Below are 24,629 nucleotides of genomic sequence, written 5' to 3' on the forward strand. Positions count from 1 at the left end.
AAAAAAAAAAAAAAAAAAAAAATGGTGAGTCTAATAACTTAGAGTCAGGTTAGAGAGCTATTGTTCCTGAACAACCTTTCTTAGACATTAATGGGCATAGGAGTATCTGAGGACCATGTTAAATCAGACTCTGACTTAATGGGTCTGAGATTCTGAGTGCCCATCCAGCCCCTGGGGATGCCAAGCCTTTAGAAGGTCCATTGTTGCATGCACATCATGCAAGGGGTGTAGCTGCAGTGAGTACAACCACTGTCACAGAAAGGCATACTTTTATTTCCCTTTCTGACATACCAGGGGAAAATCTAAATTTTTCAAAAGTTGTTTTATTATTCTTTTCAAGTTTTTAAGGATTTCCAAAAGTGAAAAACCTGTAGATCATTTGGCTAACACTATTGTGTCAGTTTAAGGAGAAGAGTCACATTCAAATAAATGAGAGGCATGATGTGCTTTAGAAAATATGCCATGAAAGACAGAAGCAAGAGGCTAAAGTCAGGAGCAGAAACATTAAGTACCATGAAATTACATTTTAATTTATCTACAGCCAGGCCACAGTTGAAAAAGGTCCTCCTGAAACAACCTTCCTTTATGATGATGACCTAAGCAAGGGCTTCAGAACAGAAGGCTGAAAAGGTGGGAGAGCCTAAGATAAGCATGACACAGGGCCAGGAATCAGAGCACAAAGTCTCATGGAGCCACTAGGTCAGCTCTGCTTCAGGGATGTCATGTGATCACCATCAAAGTATTTCCATAGAAACAAGAATACGATTTTGTTGCACTTTCAGGTTTAAGAAGCAATACTGTAGACATCATCAGGAGGGCAAATGCAGCAAACCAGGAATACATTAGCTTTTGGAGTCAACAGGACAGACTATCTGAAACTGGAAATTCTAAGCACGAGCTGGTGTTTCATTTTCTATAGAGAGATTGATGGGATAAGGGGAGAGACTGGGAAAAGCTAATTGAGAAATCTTTCCATAGAATATACCTTGACCTTCAGACTAGGTTTTCATGGCTAATGTGCTCAGAGATCTACTTTGTAACAAAATAAATGCTCAAGGAACAGAACACCAATCATAGAGGGAGACATTAGACAAACATCTACATTATGGTATAATGGGCTTGTTGCCAGATTGTCTGGGTTACTGATAGTCAACCAAGAGTTGATACAAAGTATTTCCAAGTTCAACATGGCTGCAGGCCTTACCAGCATGTCTCTGAAGACTCCTTTCTATGTTAGACACACAGGACGCACAGGTCATGCCTTTGATCTGTACGAAGCACTTCTGTGGTTCTGTTGCCCCAGGGGATGGTGGGATATCTGACGGGTGGCCAGGACCTTGGTGTGTAGGGAGCTCTCTAGTGTCAGAAGCCATTTTTTGCGCAGACCCTGGTGTATCAGAGCTGAAGTTTCTGACACGGTTAATAGTAAAGTTTTCTAAAATAGAAATTGAGAAAATTAGAAGACAAAAAAATTCTGCTTGTTATAACGAGAGGTCCTAGCATGACAAAGTTCAAATTGAATCTCTTAGAGAGGTGACCTGGGAACTGGCATTTCCAACAGTGCCTCTCCCTCCTGTACCTTTAAGATAAGACCTTTTTGTCGGTTGACAAGCATTGCAAATGTCTCCTCCAAGCCTACATTTTGTGTGGTCAACCTTCTGATATCTTTTGGTAAACATAGTTCTTATGCTAATACAGTCAATCTTTTTACATGCTTAATTCTTTTAATACATTCTTCCCTAACTTGGCAAAAGTATTCATGGAATTTTCCTCTCAAAGCACTAGGTTTCTTTGAATAGACATGTAATATCTCTCTCTCTCTCTCTCTCTCTCTCTCTCTCTCTCTCTCTCTCTCTCTCTCTCTCGTGTGTGTGTGTGTGTGTGTGTGTGTGTGTGTGTGGTGTTATACACACATACACTCATGTATGCACACATGGGAGCATGGGAGCACACAGATATACATGCATGCAGAGGACACAGGTTGACATCACATGTCTACATATGTGGGAGATACACATGGGTATAAATACATGAGGAGGATGCAGGTTGATATCACATATTTACATACGTATGTAGGGGGTACATGTGGGTGTACATGCATATAAAGAACGGGGGTTGAAATCGGCTATCTTCTTTGACCTCTTTATTTACTGAAGCAGCATCTCTCACTAAAGGCAGAGTCTGTTGATTCGGTGGCCCAGCTAGCCAGTGTGCTCTGGGTAGCTGCTGTTTCAACTCTCTGAGTGTTGAGATTACACGTGGGGCACCAGTCCCACCCAGATATTATGTCAGTGCTGGGAACCCGAAACCCAGTTCTCACACTTGCACAGCAAGCACTGCACCTAGTAAGCTACCTTCCTGACCCTTGTAGAAGTTTTAATAAACTCCCATAGTCAGGCCTATAATAAACTTTAATTATTTTTTATACAGCATATAAGGTAAGAGTCAGGGTTAATTTCTTTCCAGCTCTGATCTTCTTCCACAGCCTGACAAGACTAGCTTCTTCTCCCTGAGTCCTAGTGACATGAACATGGAGTCCATATCTGCATTGATCTGCCTCTTGGCTTCATAACACTGACGGGTCTTCTCTATCTATCCACGTGCCAGGACAGCATTGTGGATTTTATTTGGTTTTGGTTGTTTTGTCTGTCTGTTCATTTGCTGTTTTGTGGTGTAGCTTACTTAGAATAAGATACACAAATCTGAAGGGTAAGTATTTCTCCGGCTCTACAGGACTGTTAAATTAGCTTCCTGCTGTTTACTATAACAAATTGCCATAAGCTTAGTAGCTCAAAAGTTACAAAGTGTTAGAAAACTCTAGTCAGTTACACAATACTATAATCAAGGCATCGGCAGTACTGTGTCCTTCAAGAGGCTCAATTGGAGAATTTTATGTATTCCCAGCTTCCTGGCCCCATTTTCCCATACTCAAAATTAGCAATCCCAAATGTCTCTTTGTCACAACAATCTATTCCAGCTAGGAAAGGTTGATGGGACATGGCGGGGTTCACTTGGATAATTCAGCATCTTCCTATGTAAGATCCACTGTTTTGTTACATGTATAATGTCTGTTTCGGTATTTAAGGTTATATACACTCACAGGTCCCACCTTGGGGACCATATTTTTGTCTACCATATATACATACATGCCACGCCCACTCGTCTACTCCAGTAAAGTCTGCAATATCAGGGTTAAAAGCCTGATCAAGGACAAGAGGCGTTATGACTTCAAAGGGAGTTTGTGCCTCCTGGGTATTCAGTCAGTCCTTGGCATCTCCTAACTCAGACATGTTCCAGATTAGTCTTTCCAATCATCAACACACCTTCTTATTCAGGCATAAAGGTACCCCAAGAAAGGATTTGTAAATGGCTAAAAAAGGGCATTGTTCCCTGGCCAGCACAACGTTCCAATATATCCTAATTTATTACCTAGCTGTCCTTAGGTTGGAATTTCTCACAAGGAAGCTGCCTTATCAGACAAGGTATCCTCAGAATTAGCAACAAAGGTCAGGCACATAGTTAGAATTCTCAGAGCAGTCCCACAGAAGACAGGCATACCAGAGAGTTTAGCTTGGGATTGCCAAAATAGCCCCAGCAGGGAGGGCACCACTGCTCTTCCTCTTCACACCTGGATGCCTGATCTTACCAACCTTGATGTGACTGTCACTTGTCTACGTGACTTCTGTTTTGCTCTCTGATCTTACTGACCTTGATGTAACCCTCACCTGCCTATGTGACTTTTGCCATTTGCCCTGTTTTCTGTATACTATATAAGCCTGGTTTTCACTTTGTGCACAGACTTACTAGAACTTAGATGGACTAGGACTTAGACTTAGATTCATTCATTCAGATTCAAGCTTCGAGCCTCATGCAGTCTGCAGCACTACCCCCACCCTCTACCCCCGCCCCAGGCCCAGAGCACTTGGACCCAAGTCTCTGGGCCCGGGGGTTGCAGCACCTGTCCAGAAGAGGTGGCTGCTTTAGACCCAGTGTGTTTCAGGTGGCCTCAGATGTACCTCAACTGCTGAGCTGCCAGATTTTTCATTTCTCTTTTGTAATGACTGTAAAAGTCTGATGCCATTTTTAAGAAATACATTCAGATCCTGCACTTCCATACGTCGTCTCTGCCATCATTTCTTCGCTTATGCCTTGTCGACCTGACTAGGACCCCATTTCTCCCGCGGGTTGAGGGAGGCCAGATTGGCCGGCCTGCGGCACATACGCACAGACAAAACTAGCCAATCTGTAGCAATTTGAATGAGATTGGTGCCCATACGCTCATATGTTTGCATGCTTGGACCTCAGCTAGTAAACTGTCCAGGAAGGATTTGGAGGTTGAGGCCTTGCTGGTGGAGGTTTGTCACTGGGGATGGGCTCTAAGGTTTCAAAAGCTCATGCCTGGCCAAGTGTCTCTCAGCCTGTGGGTATAGATCCCAGCTACTTCTCCAGCACCATGCCTGCCACCCTGCCACCATGTTCCCCACCATGACCATAATAGACTAAGGCCCTGACATTATAAGCAAGCTCCAAATTAAACACTTTCTTTTATTGTAAGAGTTGCCTTGGTCATGGTGTCTCTTCATAGCAATAGAACGATAGCTAAGAGAAATACCATCCAGACTAATATAGAAACATATTCATCACCCTATCTCACAGCCTTAAGTATATGTAGAATTGGCAACAGCATGGCTTGATGACAGACTGCCAATTACTCTAAACCACAAGTGCAGGAGACAGATGACTACTGGCCACCGTACTGGCTACAGACTGCGGCGTCTCAGTTTTCCTTCTGAATGATCTAGCACGTCTGCTGGTGTGTGCTGCTTGGTTTTTGCCACTTGGTGAACAGCCTCCACTGACCTTAAGAAGGAGCAGCTCGCCAGGCGGTGGTGGTACACGCCTTTAACCCCAGCACTTGGGAGGCAGAAGCAGGCAGATTTCTGAGTTCGAGGCCAGCCTGGTCTATAGAGTGAGTTCCAGGATAGACAAGGCTAAACAGAGAAACCCTGGCTCGAAAAAAACCAAAAACAAAAAACAAAACAAAACAAAACAAAAAAAAAACAGCTCTTCAACATGTTCAACATGTTATTTACATGTTATGATGGCAACAGTGCCATCATAAGCTTGCTGGCAGTTTAACCTAAATGAAAACTGCCCATAGAGGATGTCCAGTTAAATTTCAATTTCAGTTCAATGCCAATCTACTTTACTGTAAGTTCTCAGTTCTCACAAATTTACACAAAAGAAATCACCCAGGAGTTATCTGAAATTCAGCTGGGTGTTTATATTTTTATTCAATAGATCCCTTACTCTATGGATCTCTCGGCCTTCGTGAGTATAATCCTCATAGTTCTACCTAACATGAATTAGTTCTTTTCTTCCTGTGTTTACTCAGTCAAGTTCAATTACTTTTAATATGTAGTTCGTTCCATGGTCATGGTCTTTGGATGCCAATAACCTGACTGCACCACTGAAAGAGTGAGCCTTACACCAAACAGTTTATATTGAGCCCCCTCAATACTTCTTTGGAGTGAGAGATTTACTGTTCTGCCATTCCCTTTATCGACTTTGTTTAAACACACACACAGCACATTCTTTCCAGGGTGTGGAGAAGGTGGTGAGAAAGCAAAACAAAGTCTGGTACAAAGCGTGTGGCCACCTAATGTCACATGCTGCACCTGCTAGGATGGGTGGGGTGGCTGTGTACAGAGGGGACAGAGGGGAGACGGTAGAGTGTCCCAGTAGAGCAGTCTTCTCAAGGACACAGCCCCACTCAGTGGTCAGAGGACATGGAGTATGGGGAACTAGTCCAGAAGCCCTGGGTACTGCTGGGGCTTTGCCCGAGCGCCCTGTAAGTAGCTCCAGGTACCAACACAGACACACAAAGGGCAGCAGCGGGTTCCAGACCCTGTGGCTACAATGTTCTCTTGCAATTTGCAGATCAGGGAGCCAGGGTGTCTTGAAACATCACCACTCACAGAACTGTCCCCTCAGCAAATAGGCCTGCCTGCCTATAGTCCCATACTCAATAAACTGAGGTCAGGCTCACTTAAGCCAAAAGTGTTTTGAGACTAGCCTAGGCAAGAAGGGAAGAGCCTGTCAAGAGAGACAGAGACAGAAACAAAGAGACAGAGAGAGAGAGAGACAGACAGAGAGAGAGAAACAGAGACAGAGAGAGAGACAGAGAGAGAGAGAGACAGAGAGGGAGAGAGAGAGAGACAGAGACAGACAGACAGACAGACAGACAGACAGACAGACAGACAGAGAGAGACCCTGCCCCTCCTCACCTTGGGCCTCTCTGGTACATGCTACCTCTATGCCCCTGCTCTACTAAGTCTCCGCAGCCTCCTGACGAAGGTTGGTCTCCTACTTTCCCTGTGTGCAGAGGGCTGATGGCCTCTCCCCAGCTAACCCTTGTAGATGCTGCTCGCCTTTGCTTGCACAGCCACCGCATCTCAGTTGCCATGCGGGAAATGCTGCTTGTGTTCTCCGCCCCACTGAGTCCATCCCACTCTTCTCCCTGAGCTCCTTCCCTCAGATCTACATCCCCAGCTCCACACTGACCTTCAGCATCAGGGAGAGCTCATCCTGAGCCATTTCTCATCACACACGGCCCTCTTCCCATCCCCAAGCCTGGAGGCTCTGACCTCTGACTTCCTGCTGTTGTAGCTCAAGACTCTGATCCTGCTTAAGTCACTCCACATGCCTCTAAAGTCCCCGGAAAGCACCCACTTCGCAGTCCAGGGCACTTCTAACACTCTTGGGGCCTGCCTGCCTGCCTGCCTGCCTTCCTTCCTTCCTTCCTCCCTCCCTTCCTTCCTTCCTTCCTTCCTTCCTTCCTTCCTTCCTTCCTCACTTATCTCCCAGTTCCCACCATACACCACCCCGGAAACAACATAGCCTGGCCTCATACAGATCAAGCCGTAGTTTAACTCCACTGCCTCCCATCTCAAGGAAGCTCCCAGAAGGTCTGTCTCATACAGTAGCCCCATAACTAGTGCAGGCCCTGACCACATGGTATGCAGAGACACCGTTTGATGCCACAGTGCTGGGTAGAGCAGGGATGGCTGCTACTCCAGAAACTCGACTTGATAACAGGCCACCTCAAAATGGGTCCCCTTCCTTGGGAGCCCTGTCACAGCCACCCTTCCATAAAGGCTCTATCTAGGAGCCATCAAAGAAAGCAGGAAGAGTCACTGTAAAAACTCTCCTCTTAACTTCCGCCTTGAGCAGACAACCTTTTAGTTGCTGCAAGTTTTGAGGTTCTGAGTTTTGAGGCTTTGTTTTTTGTTTGTTTGTCTGTTTGTTTGCTGTTTTTGAGACAGGGATGAATGTAACCCAGACTAGACTGGAGCTTGCCATGTAGTTGAGGAAGATTATGTCCCTAATCCTCCTGCATCCACACTCCCTGTAGGGTCTGAAATTATAGGCATGCAGTGTGCCACAATGCTCTTGTAATGTGACATTACAAAGCCCAGACTGGCCTTGAACATGGGTCCTCCTGCATCAGGTATGTGCTTGTTTTTTTATTTGTTTGTTTGTTTGTCTGTTTTGGTGGTCTCTCAGCCTCTTAAATGTTGGTTATGTGTGTACGATCATGCCCCATAAGACTAAATTGCTATTCTGTTTTGTGTAGTAGAGAGATCTTCAAAGGAAAGTAACAAAGTAACGATTAGTCCTTCCCTTTAGTAGTCCTACAATGCTCATTTTCAGAATGCAGACCCTGAATTCTCTCTAGAAAAGAAATCCAAATCAGAAAAGTCTACCATCTGAGTGTCAGCTGTATGAGAGGCAGCAACTGGAAATTCCATTCTTTCTATCCTGCTAACACATGAGCAGAGGGTACCAAGCTTTGCTATAACATTCAAGATGGGAGGCAGAGCCCAGCTATCCAACTACCCAAGTCCTGTCATGAGACAGCAAGAGATGGCCCAGACAGATTTCAAACATACAACAATGACATACCAGAATTCACTGACACCTCAAATCCCATGTCTTCTACAGCCGTGCGGAGTTCCTCCGAGCTAACTATGGAGGGATCATAAAGAACTGCTCCAGTCCCTTCTGCCAAAGAGATGGATATCCGCTGCACACCTTTCCTCTGGGACAGCATGTCTTCGATGGGCTGAACAGATGAGGCACAGGTAATGCCAGTGATGGTGAGCACCGCCGACCTGCAGGGGCCCTGCTCCTGGTGTCTCTGGGAGGAGCCAGGGGAGGGGGCACCGGAAGTGCCACTTTCGGGCTCATTCTCCTCTACTCCATCGGGAAGAGACACTTTAAAGTGCCCAGGTGGCAGTGCCTCGATGGCTGTCTGTAAGAACAAGGGGGTGATACAAGAAGGGTCAAACTGTATTTGAGCGGTTTTGTTCTCCAAGGACACATGAATAGTTTGAACCCCTGGGAGTTGGCCTATATTTCCTTCGATATTCAAAACACACGATTTACAGTGCATTCCGTCTATTCTCAGTGGGAGGGTGGCCAGGCGGGTCTCCAAATGATTGGCGTTCTGGATAGGAGAGACTGCTGTTCTCCTTAGGTTAGTGCTTTCTAACTTGTCGATATCAATTGGCCCCAGCCTTAAGGGAGCTGTTCTATTCTTGATGGCAGCTTCGAATCCCATGTCACAGACGTGGTCCCTGAGGTCTTCAGGTTGAATGAGGTACGGCTGATAAGCAATGACGGCCTCTTGGTTGCCTAGGGAGACTCTGACCCTCACAACCCCTTGCAGTTTCCGGATCTTGCCTTCGATGGAGTTGACACAGGACTGACAGGTCATGCCCTCTACCCGGAGCTTGACCACTGCCTCCTGGGCTGCGGAGGACCTGGAAGGCCAGGAGGCAGCCTTTCCTTCCTCAGCGCTGGCCTCAAAGCCCATATCCTCAATCTGGAGGCAAATCTGCTGCAGGTTCAAGACCGACGGCACATACTTGACCGTGGCGCGGCCCTGTTCCAGAGAAACTTCAATGTTCACAATGCCTTTCAGACTGGAGATCCTGTCCTCGATGGACTTGACACAAGAATGACAAGTCATGCCCAGGATGCTAACCACACCGGTGGTGGCTGGGGATGAGCGGGTGCTGTCCAGCCCCCCTTCGTAGCCAATGTTATCGAAGGCGAAGCTCTGCTTCGTGGATTGTTCCCAGGGCCGTGCAGGCAAAGCAAGTTTAGATAAGATCTAAAAGGAAAGGAAATAATAATTTTATCCTTTGATAGGAATTTTACGCTTACATTGCCTGTCCCATAAGATCCCACGGACTGAGGAAAAGTCATGAGCACTTCCCCCAGGCTCCTGAAGATGGATCGTGAGAATCCTACCACTCTACAGGAGATCTGCCCCTGGGCTTAGAAATCTAACTTACCTTGAGCTGAGTTGGATTTACTCCTGAGTCCCCATTTAAACACTAATGGTAAAATGCCCAAAGACTGAATCCCAAGCCCAATAGAGCCGATCAACTACCTGACAAGTTGTAGTAACAGAAAACAAAGCTTGAGACAGATGTTCAACCAAAGAGACAATGTTTTCATACCATGCAGTCTGGTACTGCACCAGGGGACAGCAGGGTGAGTCTACCAAACCTTCCCCTACAGGCACCATCTCCAACCCCTACATTTGGCATGGGTTCTACATCCAGTGCCCTGGCTGGCCTGGTTAGCACTGTTGTTCGGCCACTCTGGTCAGGGCACATACACCCTGTGCAGCAGCCCAGACCCTTTTCCTACCATATGACTTCATCCTTCCTGAGCCATAGCCAACTTCCAGACCCAGTCTGGCACCACACATCTTGCACTGGAATCCACACTGATGAGTTCACCAGTTTCTCCCTTCCACATACCTTGCTCAGTCTCAGGATCTAGCCCCGGTCCAAATCTAGTGCTCCCCCACAGTCTGGTCAGACCAGCCCACCATGTCCCTAATCTCCAGGCTTAGACCAGAGCATACATCTAGTGTACCAGCCCAGCCTCTGGGTCCTCCTGACTTCATCCCACCCATACCATATTTAGACTTCAAGCTGAATCTGGCCCCAAAATCCTGTGCTCTATCCCATCATGCTATGTTCATTTCAGACACAGAATTAACAAAAGATGTCCACATGCCCAAGTCTCATGACAAAAATATAAATATGAAAAATACACTATTCTAGCCACACCCAAATCTACCATTCCTACAGGAATTTTCCAATGAGAACTACCTAAATGAATTCCAAGACACAAAACTTAAAAGAACAACTATAAACTTCATCAAAAAATTTAAAGCCCACCCCCAGTAACATACCTCTTCCAACAAGGCCACACCCCTAATCCTTCCCAAACAGTTCCACCAACTCCAGACCAAGTATTCAAACATATGAACCTATGGGAGCCATACTCATTCAAATCACCACAAAGACAGAATTTTAAAACACAATATCCCAACCAGAAAACTCAGGGGGAAACTTTACAAGCAGAGTGGGTCAAGATAAAGATAGAATATCAGGATTTGAAGATAAAAATAGAGAATCCAAACTACCACAGAATCAAAGATTATAAACTTAAAGCATGGGTAAAGAACTTGGAAGACACTATGAAAAAGTCAAGTTGTCACACTCTTACAAGAAGCCTGGAAGCCCAACTAGCCACTGTCATTCACTGGAGGAGACACCAGCCAAATTCCCAATGTCTCTACCACTAACAGTTTTCCTGACGCATATGCTCAATAAGCCACTACACACTCACCCTTCCAAAAACTACTAACACTGTTCCCCTGCTACTACAGCAGGCCAAAGCAAAATTACTTCACAAGGTGGCTACTGGGATGGGTCTTGGTAGTGTCAAAATCAACTGTTAATCTTACCCAAGGCTCTCAAACAAAAAACCCTTTCAGCTCTATATAATCTCTTCTACCCAGGACCTCTGGCCCTCACTCAGATCCTGTGAACATGGGATTACCTGTCCCCACAGGACAGACAAGGGTTACAATAGGCCTCCTCTGTTTGCAAAGCCCGTGGAACCATGAACCCCAAGTCTCTTCTCCCAGCCCGCCAGGCAGGCTGGTCTCTCCCAGCTTCTGGCTGGCAGACAGATTTAACTCAAACGCTTCCATCTAGAAGGTACAGAGAGTCTTCTTGTCCTACTAGATGCATTTACAGGATGAGCTGAAGCTTTTCCCGCCAACAAGATAGGCCACTACGGCGACAAGAGCCTTTGCCACAGACGTAACAACTCTCAGATTTTGGCCTTCCCTGTTCTCTACAATAGACAATAGCCCCAAATTTAATCTCCAAATGTCTAACCACATTCTTTAACAACAAAGAAAACCTATACATTCCATGCCATTCCCAATCCTCTGGCAAAGTGAAACACATGGTCTATAGTTAAAAGAGTCCCTGAGTAAACTATCCGTAGACTTGCACTTAGACTGGAACAAATTCCTCCCACTGGTTCCTATAAAGACCTGTTCCTCTATACGTAAGTCCATAAACCTAGGCGCCTTTGAGCGTCCAGAGGGTGGGTCCCTGGTAACCCCAGGATTGTCAGCTCCTTTCTTTCAGCACTTTACCTCCCCTGCTCCACCTTCCTCTTCTCCAACACCTCAGGCAAATCCTTTGGACAAACATGGACTCTTACATCACACCCCCCACTTAACCTCACCCCTTATCTTGAGGTTGGACAATGGGCATACTTGTGCTGCACACATGACATATACCCTACAACAAAAAGTGAAACGGGCAACTCAAAGTCATAACCACTACATCTGTGGCAACAGAGCTCCAGGGGCTCCCTGCCTGGAAACCAGGACTCCATTTGCCCAGGAAATATGCTTAAAAATCGATCTGCACAGCTAAAGGAAACAATCAGTGGGGTGAAGCAGAAGCAGAAGCCCACAAGGTGACAGAAACTCTGCCAGCTATACATCTGACGAAGGATCAACGTCCAGGCTACAGAAAGAACTCAGTGGGATTGGAAATTGGTACAGCTGCTTTCAAAGTCAGTGTGGAAAACTCCCAAGAGCTAAAAATACATCTACCTAATGACCTCGGTACAGCGCCCCTTGGCATCCACCCAAGGAGATGGGCATCTTACTCCACAGATACATACTCAGTCATGGTCCCTGCTTCTTTACACCCAATAGCTAGGAAGTGGAACAAACTCCAGTGCTCTGCAACTGTCTGGTTAATAATAAACACGTGGTGCATAAACACGAGATCCTATACGGCTGAAAAGAAAAATTAGATCATGAACTTTGTGCATTTATGGATGGAACTAGAAAAGATATACTGAGCGAGGTAACCTGAGCCCAGACAGACAAACATCACATGTCTCCCATCAGGTCTCCTAGCTCCATAGCTCCAGATGTGAGCACATATCCTGGGTAATTACAGAATCCAGGATAGTGAGAAGGGACTAGGGTGGGGGAGAGGCCTGGGGAGGGAAATAGTAAGATACAAATAATATGAAAGGAAAAATGGGAAAAATAAGGAGGGCTTTAATGGGGCAAAGGGTAGAGGGTCAACACAGTATGAGAGGAAGGAGGAGGAAAAATCACACAAAGAATGCTGGGATCCTTATTATATATCTCAAGTTATGTATAGTACATGTATACTTATACATTTATAATTTAAATGAAAGTTAAGACACCTTGACCTTGCTCCCCCAAGAGTCATAGATTATTCAACAAAATCCCCAGTACCAGATATGAGGAACTCCCTTTGAATTGTTGGCCAGGAGAGTCCAGGAGACTCCCGAAACAATGCAGGCTTCCACTTCGGCCCTCCGTTGCCTGCTAGAGGTGGAAGCAAGGGCTACACTGCTAAAGACACCGTGTCTGCTTCAGACACAGGACCTGGCACAGCAGAGCTGGATCTGACCTGAACACCTCCTCCCTGAGCACTAGCTTCAAGATACCAGAAAGTTCTATGCAGCTGCTAAAAGAGGAGAGCCACCAATAGTCTACCTAGCTCTGGTTCCTACAACAATGACCAGCATGCCAAAATATCCCTTAGAATACACCACCAGCAAGGGACATGCTAACAGAAAAGGGGATCTCACAAGGCCCACGGAAAGAAAGAAAGAAAGAAAGAAAGAAAGAAAGAAAGAAAGAAAGAAAGAAAGAAAGAAGGAAGGAGAGGAGGAAAGGAAGGAAGGAAGGAAGGAAGGAAGGAAGGAAGGAAGGAAGGAAGGAAGGAAGGAAGGAATGAAAAGAGAAAGAAAGAAACTACAAGCAACTAAGGAATGCTGAGAGTGGGGGAAAGCCTTCCATAGGGATAAGGCCCCTAATTGCTTATCCAATATACCAACTGGTCAGCCTTGAGATCATATACATGCAAGCAATACTAAATGAACTGAGCAGGTTATATTTATACATTTATGCATATATGTATATATATAATAATAACAAAGAGGCCATAAATTTGAGAGGGAGAGAGAGACAGAAAGAGAGAGGAAGAGAGAGAGAACAACTGGGCTGTAAGAACAGTTGGAGGTGGGCGGTGGTGGCGCATGCCTTTAATTCCAGCACTTGGGAGGCAGAGGCAGGCAGATTTCTGAGTTCGAGGCCAGCCTGGTCTACAGAGTGAGTTACATGACAGCCAGGACTACACAGAGAAACCTTGTCTCAAAAAGAACAGTTGGAGGGAAGAATGGGAAGGGGAAATGATGTAATTAGACTTAATTTCAAAAATCAATTTTAAAAACCCACTAAAGATTTTTCTCCTCTTTTCACTAATTTATTCACTTTATATCCCAATATCATTATCCCCCCACCCACCACATCACACAGCTCCACCACTCACTCCCCCTCCCTTTCCCCTCTGAGAAGGGGGAGGCCCCCCGTAGTCCCCCACCCTGGCACATCGAATCCCTGCAGGACCGGGCTCATCCTTTCCCACAGAGGACAGACAAGGTGGACCACCACTCAGTATTTTCTACATTACCCCACCCTGAATGGAGAAACTGGAGGGCTAGGCCACCGGTATCAGAACATCTCAAGGTGTAAAAAACATGAATACAAAATAAGAAAACTGAGCTCAAGTCAGCAAGATAGTTCAGCAGGTAAAGGTGCCTGGTGCCAACCGTGGCCACCTGAACCTAGCCCCCAAGACCCACTTGGTAGAAGATGAGAGGCAACTCCTATAGAGATATTCTCACATACACACACACACACACACACACACACACACACACACAGACACTGATCGGGGTCATGAAGGCTCCCTTCTGCTCTGACATTGTCATCTTGAACCTGTCCGTTGTCACCCTAACAGTATCCAATGGATGTGAGGATGTGGTTGCTTTCTGAAGGAGAGGAGAACATGGTGGATTTTCTGTCTCCCTGTGTAGTTCAGTGAGAGCCCTGCCCCCTCGCACCTGCTCTCTCTGTTACTGAACCCTGAAGAACCCATCAGCCCTTCCATCTTAAACTTCGGAGGGTCTGCTGAGTTGCAAATCCTGGAACAGGCAACATCTTAACTCTGTACATCTGAAAAGTTTGATTTTTCTGGAATAGTTGTCAGTACTCAGCCACCTCTGTTTATGTGGCTGCAAAGACTTACTCCCAGGGCCCAGCAGCAGAATGTACAAGTGGAGTGCATGCCTGTGAGCAAAGCTGTGGAGGCGTGCTGAGGTCAGGAGGGTAAAATAAAAAATAATAAATCAATACGGAAATAAATAAATACCCCTGCTTCACACAGTGCACACCAAAACCTGGCTCACTGATCCATAGTGCTCCCTTGAAGAAGGCAAATGCCAACAATTCAACAGGAAGAAGGAGACAGTTTGTCCCCCCCAAAAAGCAACATAAATTATCAAAAAAGGAAATGCTAGGGCAGTGGCAGTGGTGTGAACCTGTCGTGGCAATGACTGGGAAGCTCAAGTGGACTGGTCACAAGTTCAGTTCCAACCTGGACAACACAGCATGATCCGATCTCAATGGAAAAGCATGCGGAGCTGGGAGATGGCTCGGCAGTCAAGAGCTGCCTGCCCTTTCAAGAGACCGGGATTCCATTCTCAGCATTCACATGGCTGGCTGCTCACAGCCATCCCAACTCCAGCTAATGAGGATTCACACACTGCGTGCCATGCACATGGTTACACAAGACATACAGGCACTCAAAACACCCATACACATAAAGTATAGATAAAGGTTAAAGACAGTTTTAAAAGAAAAGAATAGGTCTCTCTCTGATATCCTTCAAGGGAATGGAAGCTCTCTGGAAGACAAGTCAGTGAAACCTATGAAAATAGCAAATTCGGGGGCTGGAGAGATGGCTCAGCGGTTAAGAGCACTGACTGCTCTTCGAGAGGTCCTGAGTTCAAATCCCAGCAACCACATGGTGGCTCACAACTATCCTTAATGAGATCTGACACCCTCTTCTGGGGTGTTGGAAGACAACTACAGTGTACTTATATATAATAAGTAAATAAATGTTTTTTTAAAAAATAGCAAATTCACAAACGTTTGTGTCAGCAACTGGACACCTGAGAATTCATCAAAGAAATGTGTAGTGTGAAATGAAGTTTCTAGAGGAACGATGACATTAATTCTACAAAAGCATTAACAGCAAGAGTCTGTGTCTTAGTCAGGGTTTCTATTCCTGCACAAACATCATGACCAAGAAGCAAGTTGGGGAGGAAAGGGTTTATTCAGCTTACACTTCCACATTGCTGTTCATCACCAGAGGAAGTCAGGACTGAAACCCAAGCAGGTCAGGAAGCAGGAGCTGACGCAGATGCCATGGAGGGATGTTCTTTACTGGCTTGCTTCTCCTGGCTTGCTCAGCCTGTTCTCTTATAGAACCCAAGACTTCCAGCCCAGGGATGGCACCACCCACAGGGGGCCCTACCCCCTTGATCACTAATTGAGAAAATGCCCCACAGCTGGATCTCATGGAGGCACTTCCGCAACTGAAGCTCCCTTCTCTGTGATAACTCCAGCCTGGGTCAAGTTGACACACACAACCAGCCAGTCCAGTCTGGTAGGGTAAGTTATTATATAGCCACACAGTGGAGTACTGCACGGCTCTGAACATGAATTAGGCAGCAGTGCACATACTGAAGTAGACTGAAATATATTGCTCAGTGAAAAGAACAAGGTGCAGGACATGTAGTGTTGGTGTTTAGGCGCTCATTGCTAACAACTTAGCGGCTTGTAAAGACAGCTCAGTTTCTCACCTTGGATGAGGGTCAGCGGTGACAGTTCATCCCCGCCCCCACGTACCATCATGTGTGGCAGCGTGAACCTCACTGGAGCTGGAGAATGATAGCTCATTCTTCACATGCCTGCTAACCTGGGCCTCGCTGCCAGCTGGAGAGTCCGCTGAAGTTGGCAGAACTGTCCAGTTTTCCACATAGCTGTTCCTTGTGGCTGGGTAACAGATCCCAGTGTCACGTTGGCAAGCATTCCCAGAGAACAAGTCTCGATGTGCAGGCACTACTATACCCCCAGCGGTCAGTGTCATGCATAACGCCAAACAGTTGGGATGGAAGGGAACTAACACAGGGCTCGAATAAAACCATGTGAGGCAAGAGACTGTTAGGCAGGCGGGTTATCCTTAGGGAAATGCCTAAGGAGCCAGCGTGGTGTGAAGAGGATGGGCGGCTGAGGGACCAGACTGCACGGGGACAAGGATGTCATTTTCACTACACGATGTATATGCAATGTATATATTGAGTTACACCAATTGACTTAAAAGTTAAAACGGTATGAAGGCAACAGAGGCCTGGGATGGTAGCTTGACTGTTGTCGGCAATGATTAACACCAATTCAAAGAAAAAGAAATCAAGGGTAGAAGAAAAACTAAGAATCGAGTGAAGAACATTCGCTTGCATAGAGCATCATAAGAAATTAGAAACTGCCTCTTTGAAATAAAGCATAACCCTTCAACTATTTCATGTGCTGGAAAAAGAAAAGTCCACAGATTTTTTTTCTCTACTACCCACCCTCCGTGAGCTCTGCCTATGATATCCCAACGTCGGGCCACAGCGCCAGCTCTCAATCCCTGCACAACTGATTCTACGTGTTCCTGGCAGAAGGATTTGCGGAAGTGTTAGGAACAATTTATCAGTGACAGACAATACTCTGTGCTCAGCCCTTTCTAGACATGCAGGTTTCCTACAACAGGCACTTACGAGACAAAGCCCTTTCAGAAGACAGTTACGAAACGACCATCGAGAGCCTCCTTCACTTCTCTGTTGCAGTACTGAGTGAACCTAGGGCCTCTTGTGTGAACACTTTACCACAGAGCCACAGCACAGCGAGGCCAGTCTGTCAACAGTCACACAGCATTTGGATCGCTTTCACTGTGGACAAGTGGTGTGTGCGTGTTCTCAACTCCATTCCTTAGCACTGTATTTGCAGAGAGAGTAAAAAGGAACTCTCCTGCTGAGTTTGATATTTAAAATCAACACAGCTTACACTGCAAACTCTGAAAATCAACCCTCAAGTTAGCAGGCTGGGGTTGAAAGTGTGCCCGGGGGAAGGCCTTTGCGGCGCCTCACTCCTCCTCAGGGAACATCCTTGAGAACTTTTGGGGACTTTTGCTGCAGATCCTCCAACAGTTTGAGAAAGGACGCTTGCCAGCCTCTGACAGAAGCTCTTACTGTTTGTTTTCTGTTGTCTGAAGCAGGTGTCGCTGTAGCCCAGAGGCACGGCCACTCTGGGAATGCCATGGATGTACTACGTGGCCCAGCCTAACCTCAGAATTCTCTGGACATCAGACTCAAGAGGCACAAAGATGAAAATGATTGCCATATGCAGTGCATCTCACCCAGGGCCAGGTGCATGGCTCAGCAGTGGGGAGTGTGGAGGGAGCGTAGGAAGAAGAGGGTCTCATCCAAACTAGCCCAGGCATCTAGACCGTGGGTGTTAACCTCTAATATCCCCAACTGATGTAGAAGAATTAATGTCTCTGTGTTGAACTAACCACAAGCATACAGGAATATGCACCTATGCGTTAGCACATATGTTTGAAGTTATTCTAAAATGTTTTTAATTACATATTTTGAAACTTAAATTTTTTTAATTTAAAAAATAAATGTTACTTTGTATGTGTGTGTGACTTGTGTGTGTATGTGGTGTTTTGTGTGTTCATGTATGTATACAGCATGCTTCCCTAAGCATGTGCATGAAGAGGTCACTAAACTTCAAGGGTCTCTATCTACTGCCCTTCACCTTATTTGAGACAGTGTCTCACTGTACCTGGAGATTGCCTTTCAGCTAGCTGTCCCGAGAGCCCCCAGGAATTGACTTTCTTCACCCCAAGGGCTGGGGTTACAGTGGGCCATTTTACAAGAGTGCGGAGGATGTGAGCTTAGGCCCTTACATCTGAGCAGCAAGCACTTCCCGCATTAAGCCCTCTCCCCAGCCCACATGAGTAAAATTAATAAACAGAGTTAGCAAACTTTCTCTGTTTCAGTCTCTCTCAGTGTGTGCTTGTGTGTGCTTGTGTATCATGTATTATTTTCAACATGAGAAAACTAAATTTACAGAAGAAAAATTCTAAGGCCCTCTCCAAGTGCCACTCCACGCTGTCTCAGAATACCCATTAGCAATACTCAATGGGGTCGGGGTGTCAGAGGCAGAGACCAGGCTCCGTGCTGTCATTTGGAACAGCCTGAGAACCCCCTAACTCTAAGGTACAACACAGGCAAAGCCAGATCCTTGGCTCAGAGGCAGAAAAGAGGTCCCACACGAGCCCTCATGAAGCAGAGCCAGAGTGTGATACAAATACAAAGGCGCTCATGCAAGCTCTGCTTCGAGCTACCCAATCGGCTAGATTTCACACGTCCCTGCCTAGGATGAAACTTGGAAAGAGTCTCTTGGAATTGTCTATTCATCAAAATAAATAAATAAATAAATAAATAAATAAAAATAATGGGTGGGGGGGGATCCTAGAGATTCAACCCAGGTCCCCATAGTCTAAAGTAGCTCATAGCATTCTGAGATGATAGTGAAAGAGAATCTTTAAATAAAACTGTTTCTGTAATCAATACCAAAATACAGTGGGTCTTCAACTTTCGCAATCTCTCTCCTCCACCCCTCTCCCCCTAGGAGAGCTGGAGCTCCCTCTAGCTCGGTCCCCACAGCTCCCAGTCTGTGTTCTACTGCACTGACCTGGGACCTCCTTTCCAGGGTTCTAGCTAAAACACCCGGTGACAATTCTTCCTCTGGCTGCGGAGGACATTTCTCCTCCGAAGACTCCGATCTGGCCAGGCTCCCAAGCCCCGGGCTCCTCCTGAAGGTGCATCTCTTCTGCACAGACAGCAGTGTCACCTGTGGGTCACTCAGGCTTGCCAGGAGAGAGTGCTCCGGATTCTGGTGCGTCTTGCCCTGAGCTTTCTCCATAGTCATGTCCACCGGCCCTCCTTTCCTTCCCACAGTTCAGCTTCGTCACACTCTGGTGCTGAGGAAAATGCTTTCAAAAGGTCTTGCTCATTAGCAGGGACAGGCACCCTTCCCAGCGAGGCAGAGAGCAGGCAGGGAGAGGCAGTCTTCAGTCTGCAGCCAGCTCAGGAACTTGCACACACTGCAGACTGCTGCTGTGGGCCTGTTTGCTTTGTTTATCTCCACCCAATCCAACTGGCAGCCTCTAGATCGGCACAGGTGTGAGCTACTGTGGGCCCCAGCACACAATCCATACACACAATGCTGAACAGCTAGAAGTACATCCTGGGGGCCAGCACCTAATCGTCTCCCAAAACCAGGCACAGCTTCCTTTTGGCCACCTGTACTCCTAGAAACCTGGCTAGGAACAAACGTGCTGGGCTAGCCAGTTCCTTGGAGTGCCAAGCTGCAAGGGTTTTCCTGGAATAATTTCAGTGGCCTCTCCCAGGGTTCCAGCACTGGCAGAGGGCACCCTGCTGGGCGAGAGAAGTGTTTCCCGGGCACGGTTGGCATTCCCAAGCGAGTGTTAGAAAGCTCCATGTCTCCTGCAGCTTTGTTCTCCCTTGACTGCAGTAAGAGCTGACTGCACAAACTCATGGCAACAAGGCTCGTCCTTTATACTGGCACAATCGGTGGGAGCTAATCCAGAATTCAGGCTTCTCAGGCTACCTGCTGTTCCACCTGAGGATTAACAGACAGAGCCACACAGTGTGGAAATCCAGGCAGTTGCCCTCTGTAAGACAGGGCAGTCTCCTTTCCCATTCCCCACCCGACCCATAGGACATGACTTCATGTCCCATGGGAGGAACCGCTCAGACAGACAGCAATCCTGGTAATACCCATGGTTGGTGTGTGGGGGTATACGGTGCAGACTGAGCTGAGCCAGTGCATAAAGCAGCCACTCAGCTCTTGTCTGCATCAATCCTTGCAGCTGAATGCATCACTTTCCGGTCGCTAGAGCATGCATTTAGAACCCATGCCCTTCTGTGTCCACACAATGGCACCCTTCCCCTCCTGAAAACGACCTCAAGGACTCTGAACTATGAGATCTCTTCTCGGGCTAGTGGTAGCTCAGCGATAGAGCTCAGGTGGAGCTGCTCAGCATGTTCCGCCCCAAGTTGCAGCTCCAGTAGTATAACCCCACCAACCAACCCACCCACCCACCAACCCACCCATCCACCCACCTACCCATCCACCCAACAACCTGCCCACCCAACAACCAAGCCATCCACCCACCCACCCAACAACTGCCCACCCACCCACCAAACAACCTGCCCACCCAACAACCAGCCCACTCAACTACCAATCAACCCAATTACCAACCCACCCACCAACAGACAAGAAGCCTGTTCTCTTTGGAGCCCACCAGTGGCCCACTTGCCAACGGCATTCACTCTTCTTTTCCTTTCCTAAGGACCTGACATTCCCAGGCTTGTGAAGCATATTCAGTAAATAAACTCCTCCAAACGAGTACACACTTTATCTTTACCTCCCAAGCTCCCGACCACAACCAAAAGGGAACCCTGCTCAGTTTCTAGGAAATGCTGGCCAAGCTAGGGCCCAACAATGGAGACACAAGAGAGGAGGAACTCGGGGCTTGAGCTGCCAGCCTTCCAGCCAGAGCCCAACACTGCAACAGCAGAGACCACTCAGAGCCTACTTAGCAGGTAGACCTATTTCCTGGTGGAATGTCCAGTTCCTGCAAGCTTGCTGACCCTTGCATTTGGTATACTGGGCAACACAAGTGGGTAACTGGAGTTTATCTCTTTAATCAATTAGACTGTTAGAAAATTTTAGATGTTTTGGTAGAAGTCCCCTCCCCAGGGGTATCATGTCTTTTAAATATGAATCATTAAACCATTAAACAGTTTTAACTTTTCCTTGGTGCTCTAAGATCCTTACAAATACAAAGGCTTCATCATTGTGACTGGAAATGTATACTTGGGTTCCATCTGACTTGATTGCAGCCATCTTGAGTCCTAACCAACATGATTCTACTCTGGTTGGTTTTCCAAGACTAGTTTTCTTCCTGTCACAAATAGTGAAAACCATTATGATGGTATGCTCTATGACCAGACCCTGACTGGGGAATGTGCCTAACATCTTCGATTGTAGCTTGAGACCAATCAGATACATGGATGAAGTTACTTCTGATTTGACCGTCCTGTATGCACAAAACTATCTGCACATGTACTCAGCCCTTACTGTCAGGGAAATTCCAACTAGCAAGAACAGAACATGCACTTAACAGAACAGATGAAATTCTTTAACTATGTGAGAGGCTGAGACCCAAGCATACACTTTGTAAAGGTCTGCACAATTTCTTGCAACTTTTATAGATCTGGTAACAGAGGTGATTTTTGAGTCCCATGTCCACCAAAAAAGAATTTTCACCAGGCCTGTTTACTAAAACAGACATTTTTGTACATAGATGTTATGTGGGCAGCAATTATCGAACGTGGCCAAATTGGGAAGAAGGACAAAGTAGCCCAATGCATCTTGCCAACATTGCCACATTAAATAAATCTCCTTTTTCTGATTTCCACTTTGAATTTGGCTCTTTTAATTGGCCTATTGAGAGTAGTTGGTTAGACCCGACTTGGGGCATATGTTGTAACCCCCTGAGTTTGACAGCATTACTGATAATTAAGGCATACAAACTTTGGCAGGTAGAAGGATCTCGTTCTTAGCAAACAGGATCTGCAGTTTGACCTTTGCCAAGATAACTGTGGTGACTACTCCTCTAGGCGGTGTTTATTTTTCCCAGAAAAAGGGGTAGGGTCTTTAACAAGCAGACAGAAATCAGCACACTTTAGTAAAACTTTAACTCGTTCACTTCTACATAACTCTCTGTTTACTAGTCAAAGATTTCTAGTAAGCTTTTATAACACACAGGGATAACTTGGTTTTCTATAAGACGTGTGTGTGTGTGTGTGTGTGTGTGTGTGTATGTGTGTGTGTGTGTGTGTGTGTATTTTTCTCATTATCTTCTGTTCATCATTATTGTTGGAGCCAAATACCCTTTGTCCACCAGCTCTACAAGACGCTGCCACTGCCCAGTAGGTCCTCAGCTCTGGGGAATGGCTAAGCTCTGGAACACAAGAACCTTCCATCTATACTAATGAGCAAACGTCAGATGTCATGTAAGCCTGTTTAAATATATTTAAACAAATGAGTTGACCTGTATGTATAAAGCAGGGTGCGCTTTTCTACCTAGGATTCTTTAGGGTTTATTTTGATTCTGTTTTCCACTTTGGATAGAATCTTACTATAGTCCCAGGTGGCCTTAAACTTATAGACTAGCCTGGCCTCAAACTTGTGGCAATCCTCCTGCCTCAGTTTTCTGAATACCAGAATTATAGGCATGTGTCCCCATGCCTGAAGCTCTACCTAGAATTTCATGGTGCTTTTCTGCCCCTTTTATACAAATCCAAGGGCAAACTCCATTATTCTCTATTCATTTGTTCTAGAACAACAGGTCTTCGAAGTGTCTTCTTGCACCCATGTGGTCTGACTCTCACATGTGTACACTTTGCTGTTTCCTAAAACAAAATTCATACTATAAGTACATATATATTATTATTTATATATGCCACACACACCCCTTGCTGTCCCAAGCAACTATTTTGTAAGCTGAGAAGCCTGGGCCCCAAAGGCAGATGGGCAACTCATGTTTCCATGAGCCCCTAGGACAAAAGAGCCCTGTTTCCGGGAGGGACATCTGGCAAAGAAAACACTTCAGCACTCAAAAAGATTACCAGCTCACCCCAGAGGAGCTTTCACTAGGAAGGGCCTCCAAGAAAGACACTGGGGCGGGGCGGGCCAGCCCTCTAAGGCACAAGAGGAGGCTCAGATTCTGTGACAGGACAGGACCACAGAATCTGACACTAAGCTGTGTGCTGGACACAGAGGCCTGGAAGTTTCCCACACTGAGAGTGCGGTTAGCACAAACACCAGCTTCGCAGCAGCCAGGGCCCACCACTCATCTGTCCTTCATGCCAGAACACAGGTCACTAAGAGTGAAAGCCAGATGTTAAGTGTACACACGGCACAAGATCCCAAAAATCTTTCTCCGGGGCCTAGTCCTGCGGCTCTGCCTGATGCTCTCCTCCATGCTCCTTCCCAACCTTGCCAGATCTAGCCCAGCTTCTACATCCAATATCCTGGCCCAGTTTGGCCACCTCTACCTGAATCACAAGCAATTTCTAGTCATGCCCTGCCCTGCCCTGCCCTGCCTAGTCCCCAACTCATAAGTCCATCCCATACCACACACAAAACTTCTGTACACAGCAGTATCTAACCCTATACTCCAGGCTGGAACTGGAATATACATTCTATACAGCAACCCAGTCACATCTGTTCCACCTGACTTCACTCCACCTAAGCCATTTCCAACCTCTGGGCTCCACCTGCTCACACATGCTCTCTTCTGCCCCAGTCACAGAACAAAAGAAGTCCACAGGCCCCGATCTCACAGCAAAAATGCAAACAATATGAAAAACCAAGGCAGTCTCTCCCAGCCAAAATCCACTAGTTCTGGAGAGATGTTGCCCGTAAGAATTAACTTTATGAGTCCCAAGGCACAGCATTTAAAAGAACAATCATAAACTTCAAAGAATTCAAAGAGTTTAAAGTAGATGCAAAGAAACAGCTCAGTGAAACTAAAGAAAAAGAACTTAAGAAGAACAAAGAGCCTGAGAGATGCCCAACAAACTATGGAGAGCCAGGCACGGTGCTGAACTTCCCAGGGCTTGGAGGCAGAGGCAGGCAGACCTGAGTTCAAGACCAGCCTGGTCTACAGAGTGCGTTCTAGGACAACCTGTGCTGTACAATACTGAGATCTTGTCTCAAAAAACAAAAACAACAACAACAACAACAACAAGAGGAGGAGGAGGAGGTGGAAGAGGAAGAGGAGGAGGAAGAGGAGGAGGAGGAGAAAGAGGAAGAGGAAGAGAGGAGATGGGGAACCCAAACAATCTAGGGCTTGAAAACAAAATTCAATAAAGACATAGAAACACTGGGGCTGGAGAGATGACTCAGTGGATAAGAGCACTGACTACTCTTCCAGAGGTCCTGAGTTCAATTTCCAGCAGCCACATGGTAGCTCACAACCGTCTGTAACGGGATCTGATGCCTTCTTCTGTTGTGCAGTCATACAACAACCTAAAGAGACAAGTTGAAATAATAATAAAAACCTTCTAGAAATCGATCATCAATAGGAGGAGAGGACCTTGGCCCTGTGAAGGTTCTGTGCCCCAGTGTAGGGGAA

The 24,629-nt window shown here is 46.4% G+C and overlaps 1 protein-coding gene across 3 annotated transcripts in view; it reads right to left on the bottom strand.

Annotated features, from left to right (window-relative positions):
- The window catches only part of Atp7b (ATPase copper transporting beta), a 70,383-nt gene that overhangs the window by 28,032 nt on the left and 17,722 nt on the right, over positions 1-24,629 (bottom strand). The window contains exons 1-3 of one of the 3 annotated variants that reach the window (XM_031339227.1): positions 19,091-19,491; positions 7,966-9,178; positions 1,205-1,435 (exon numbers count right to left, since the gene is read on the bottom strand). In XM_031339227.1, the coding sequence (XP_031195087.1) occupies positions 1,205-1,435; positions 7,966-9,178; positions 19,091-19,327 (1,681 nt within the window). In that variant the 5' untranslated portion in view covers positions 19,328-19,491. Of the gene's footprint in view, positions 1-1,204; positions 1,436-7,965; positions 9,179-19,090; positions 19,492-24,629 lie in introns of those variants that run through there. The other 2 variants (XM_031339226.1, XM_031339228.1) reach the window with 2 other exon arrangements.

Source organism: Mastomys coucha, unplaced genomic scaffold (assembly GCF_008632895.1).
Source record: "Mastomys coucha isolate ucsf_1 unplaced genomic scaffold, UCSF_Mcou_1 pScaffold22, whole genome shotgun sequence".
Classification (NCBI taxonomy): Eukaryota; Metazoa; Chordata; class Mammalia; order Rodentia; family Muridae; genus Mastomys; species Mastomys coucha.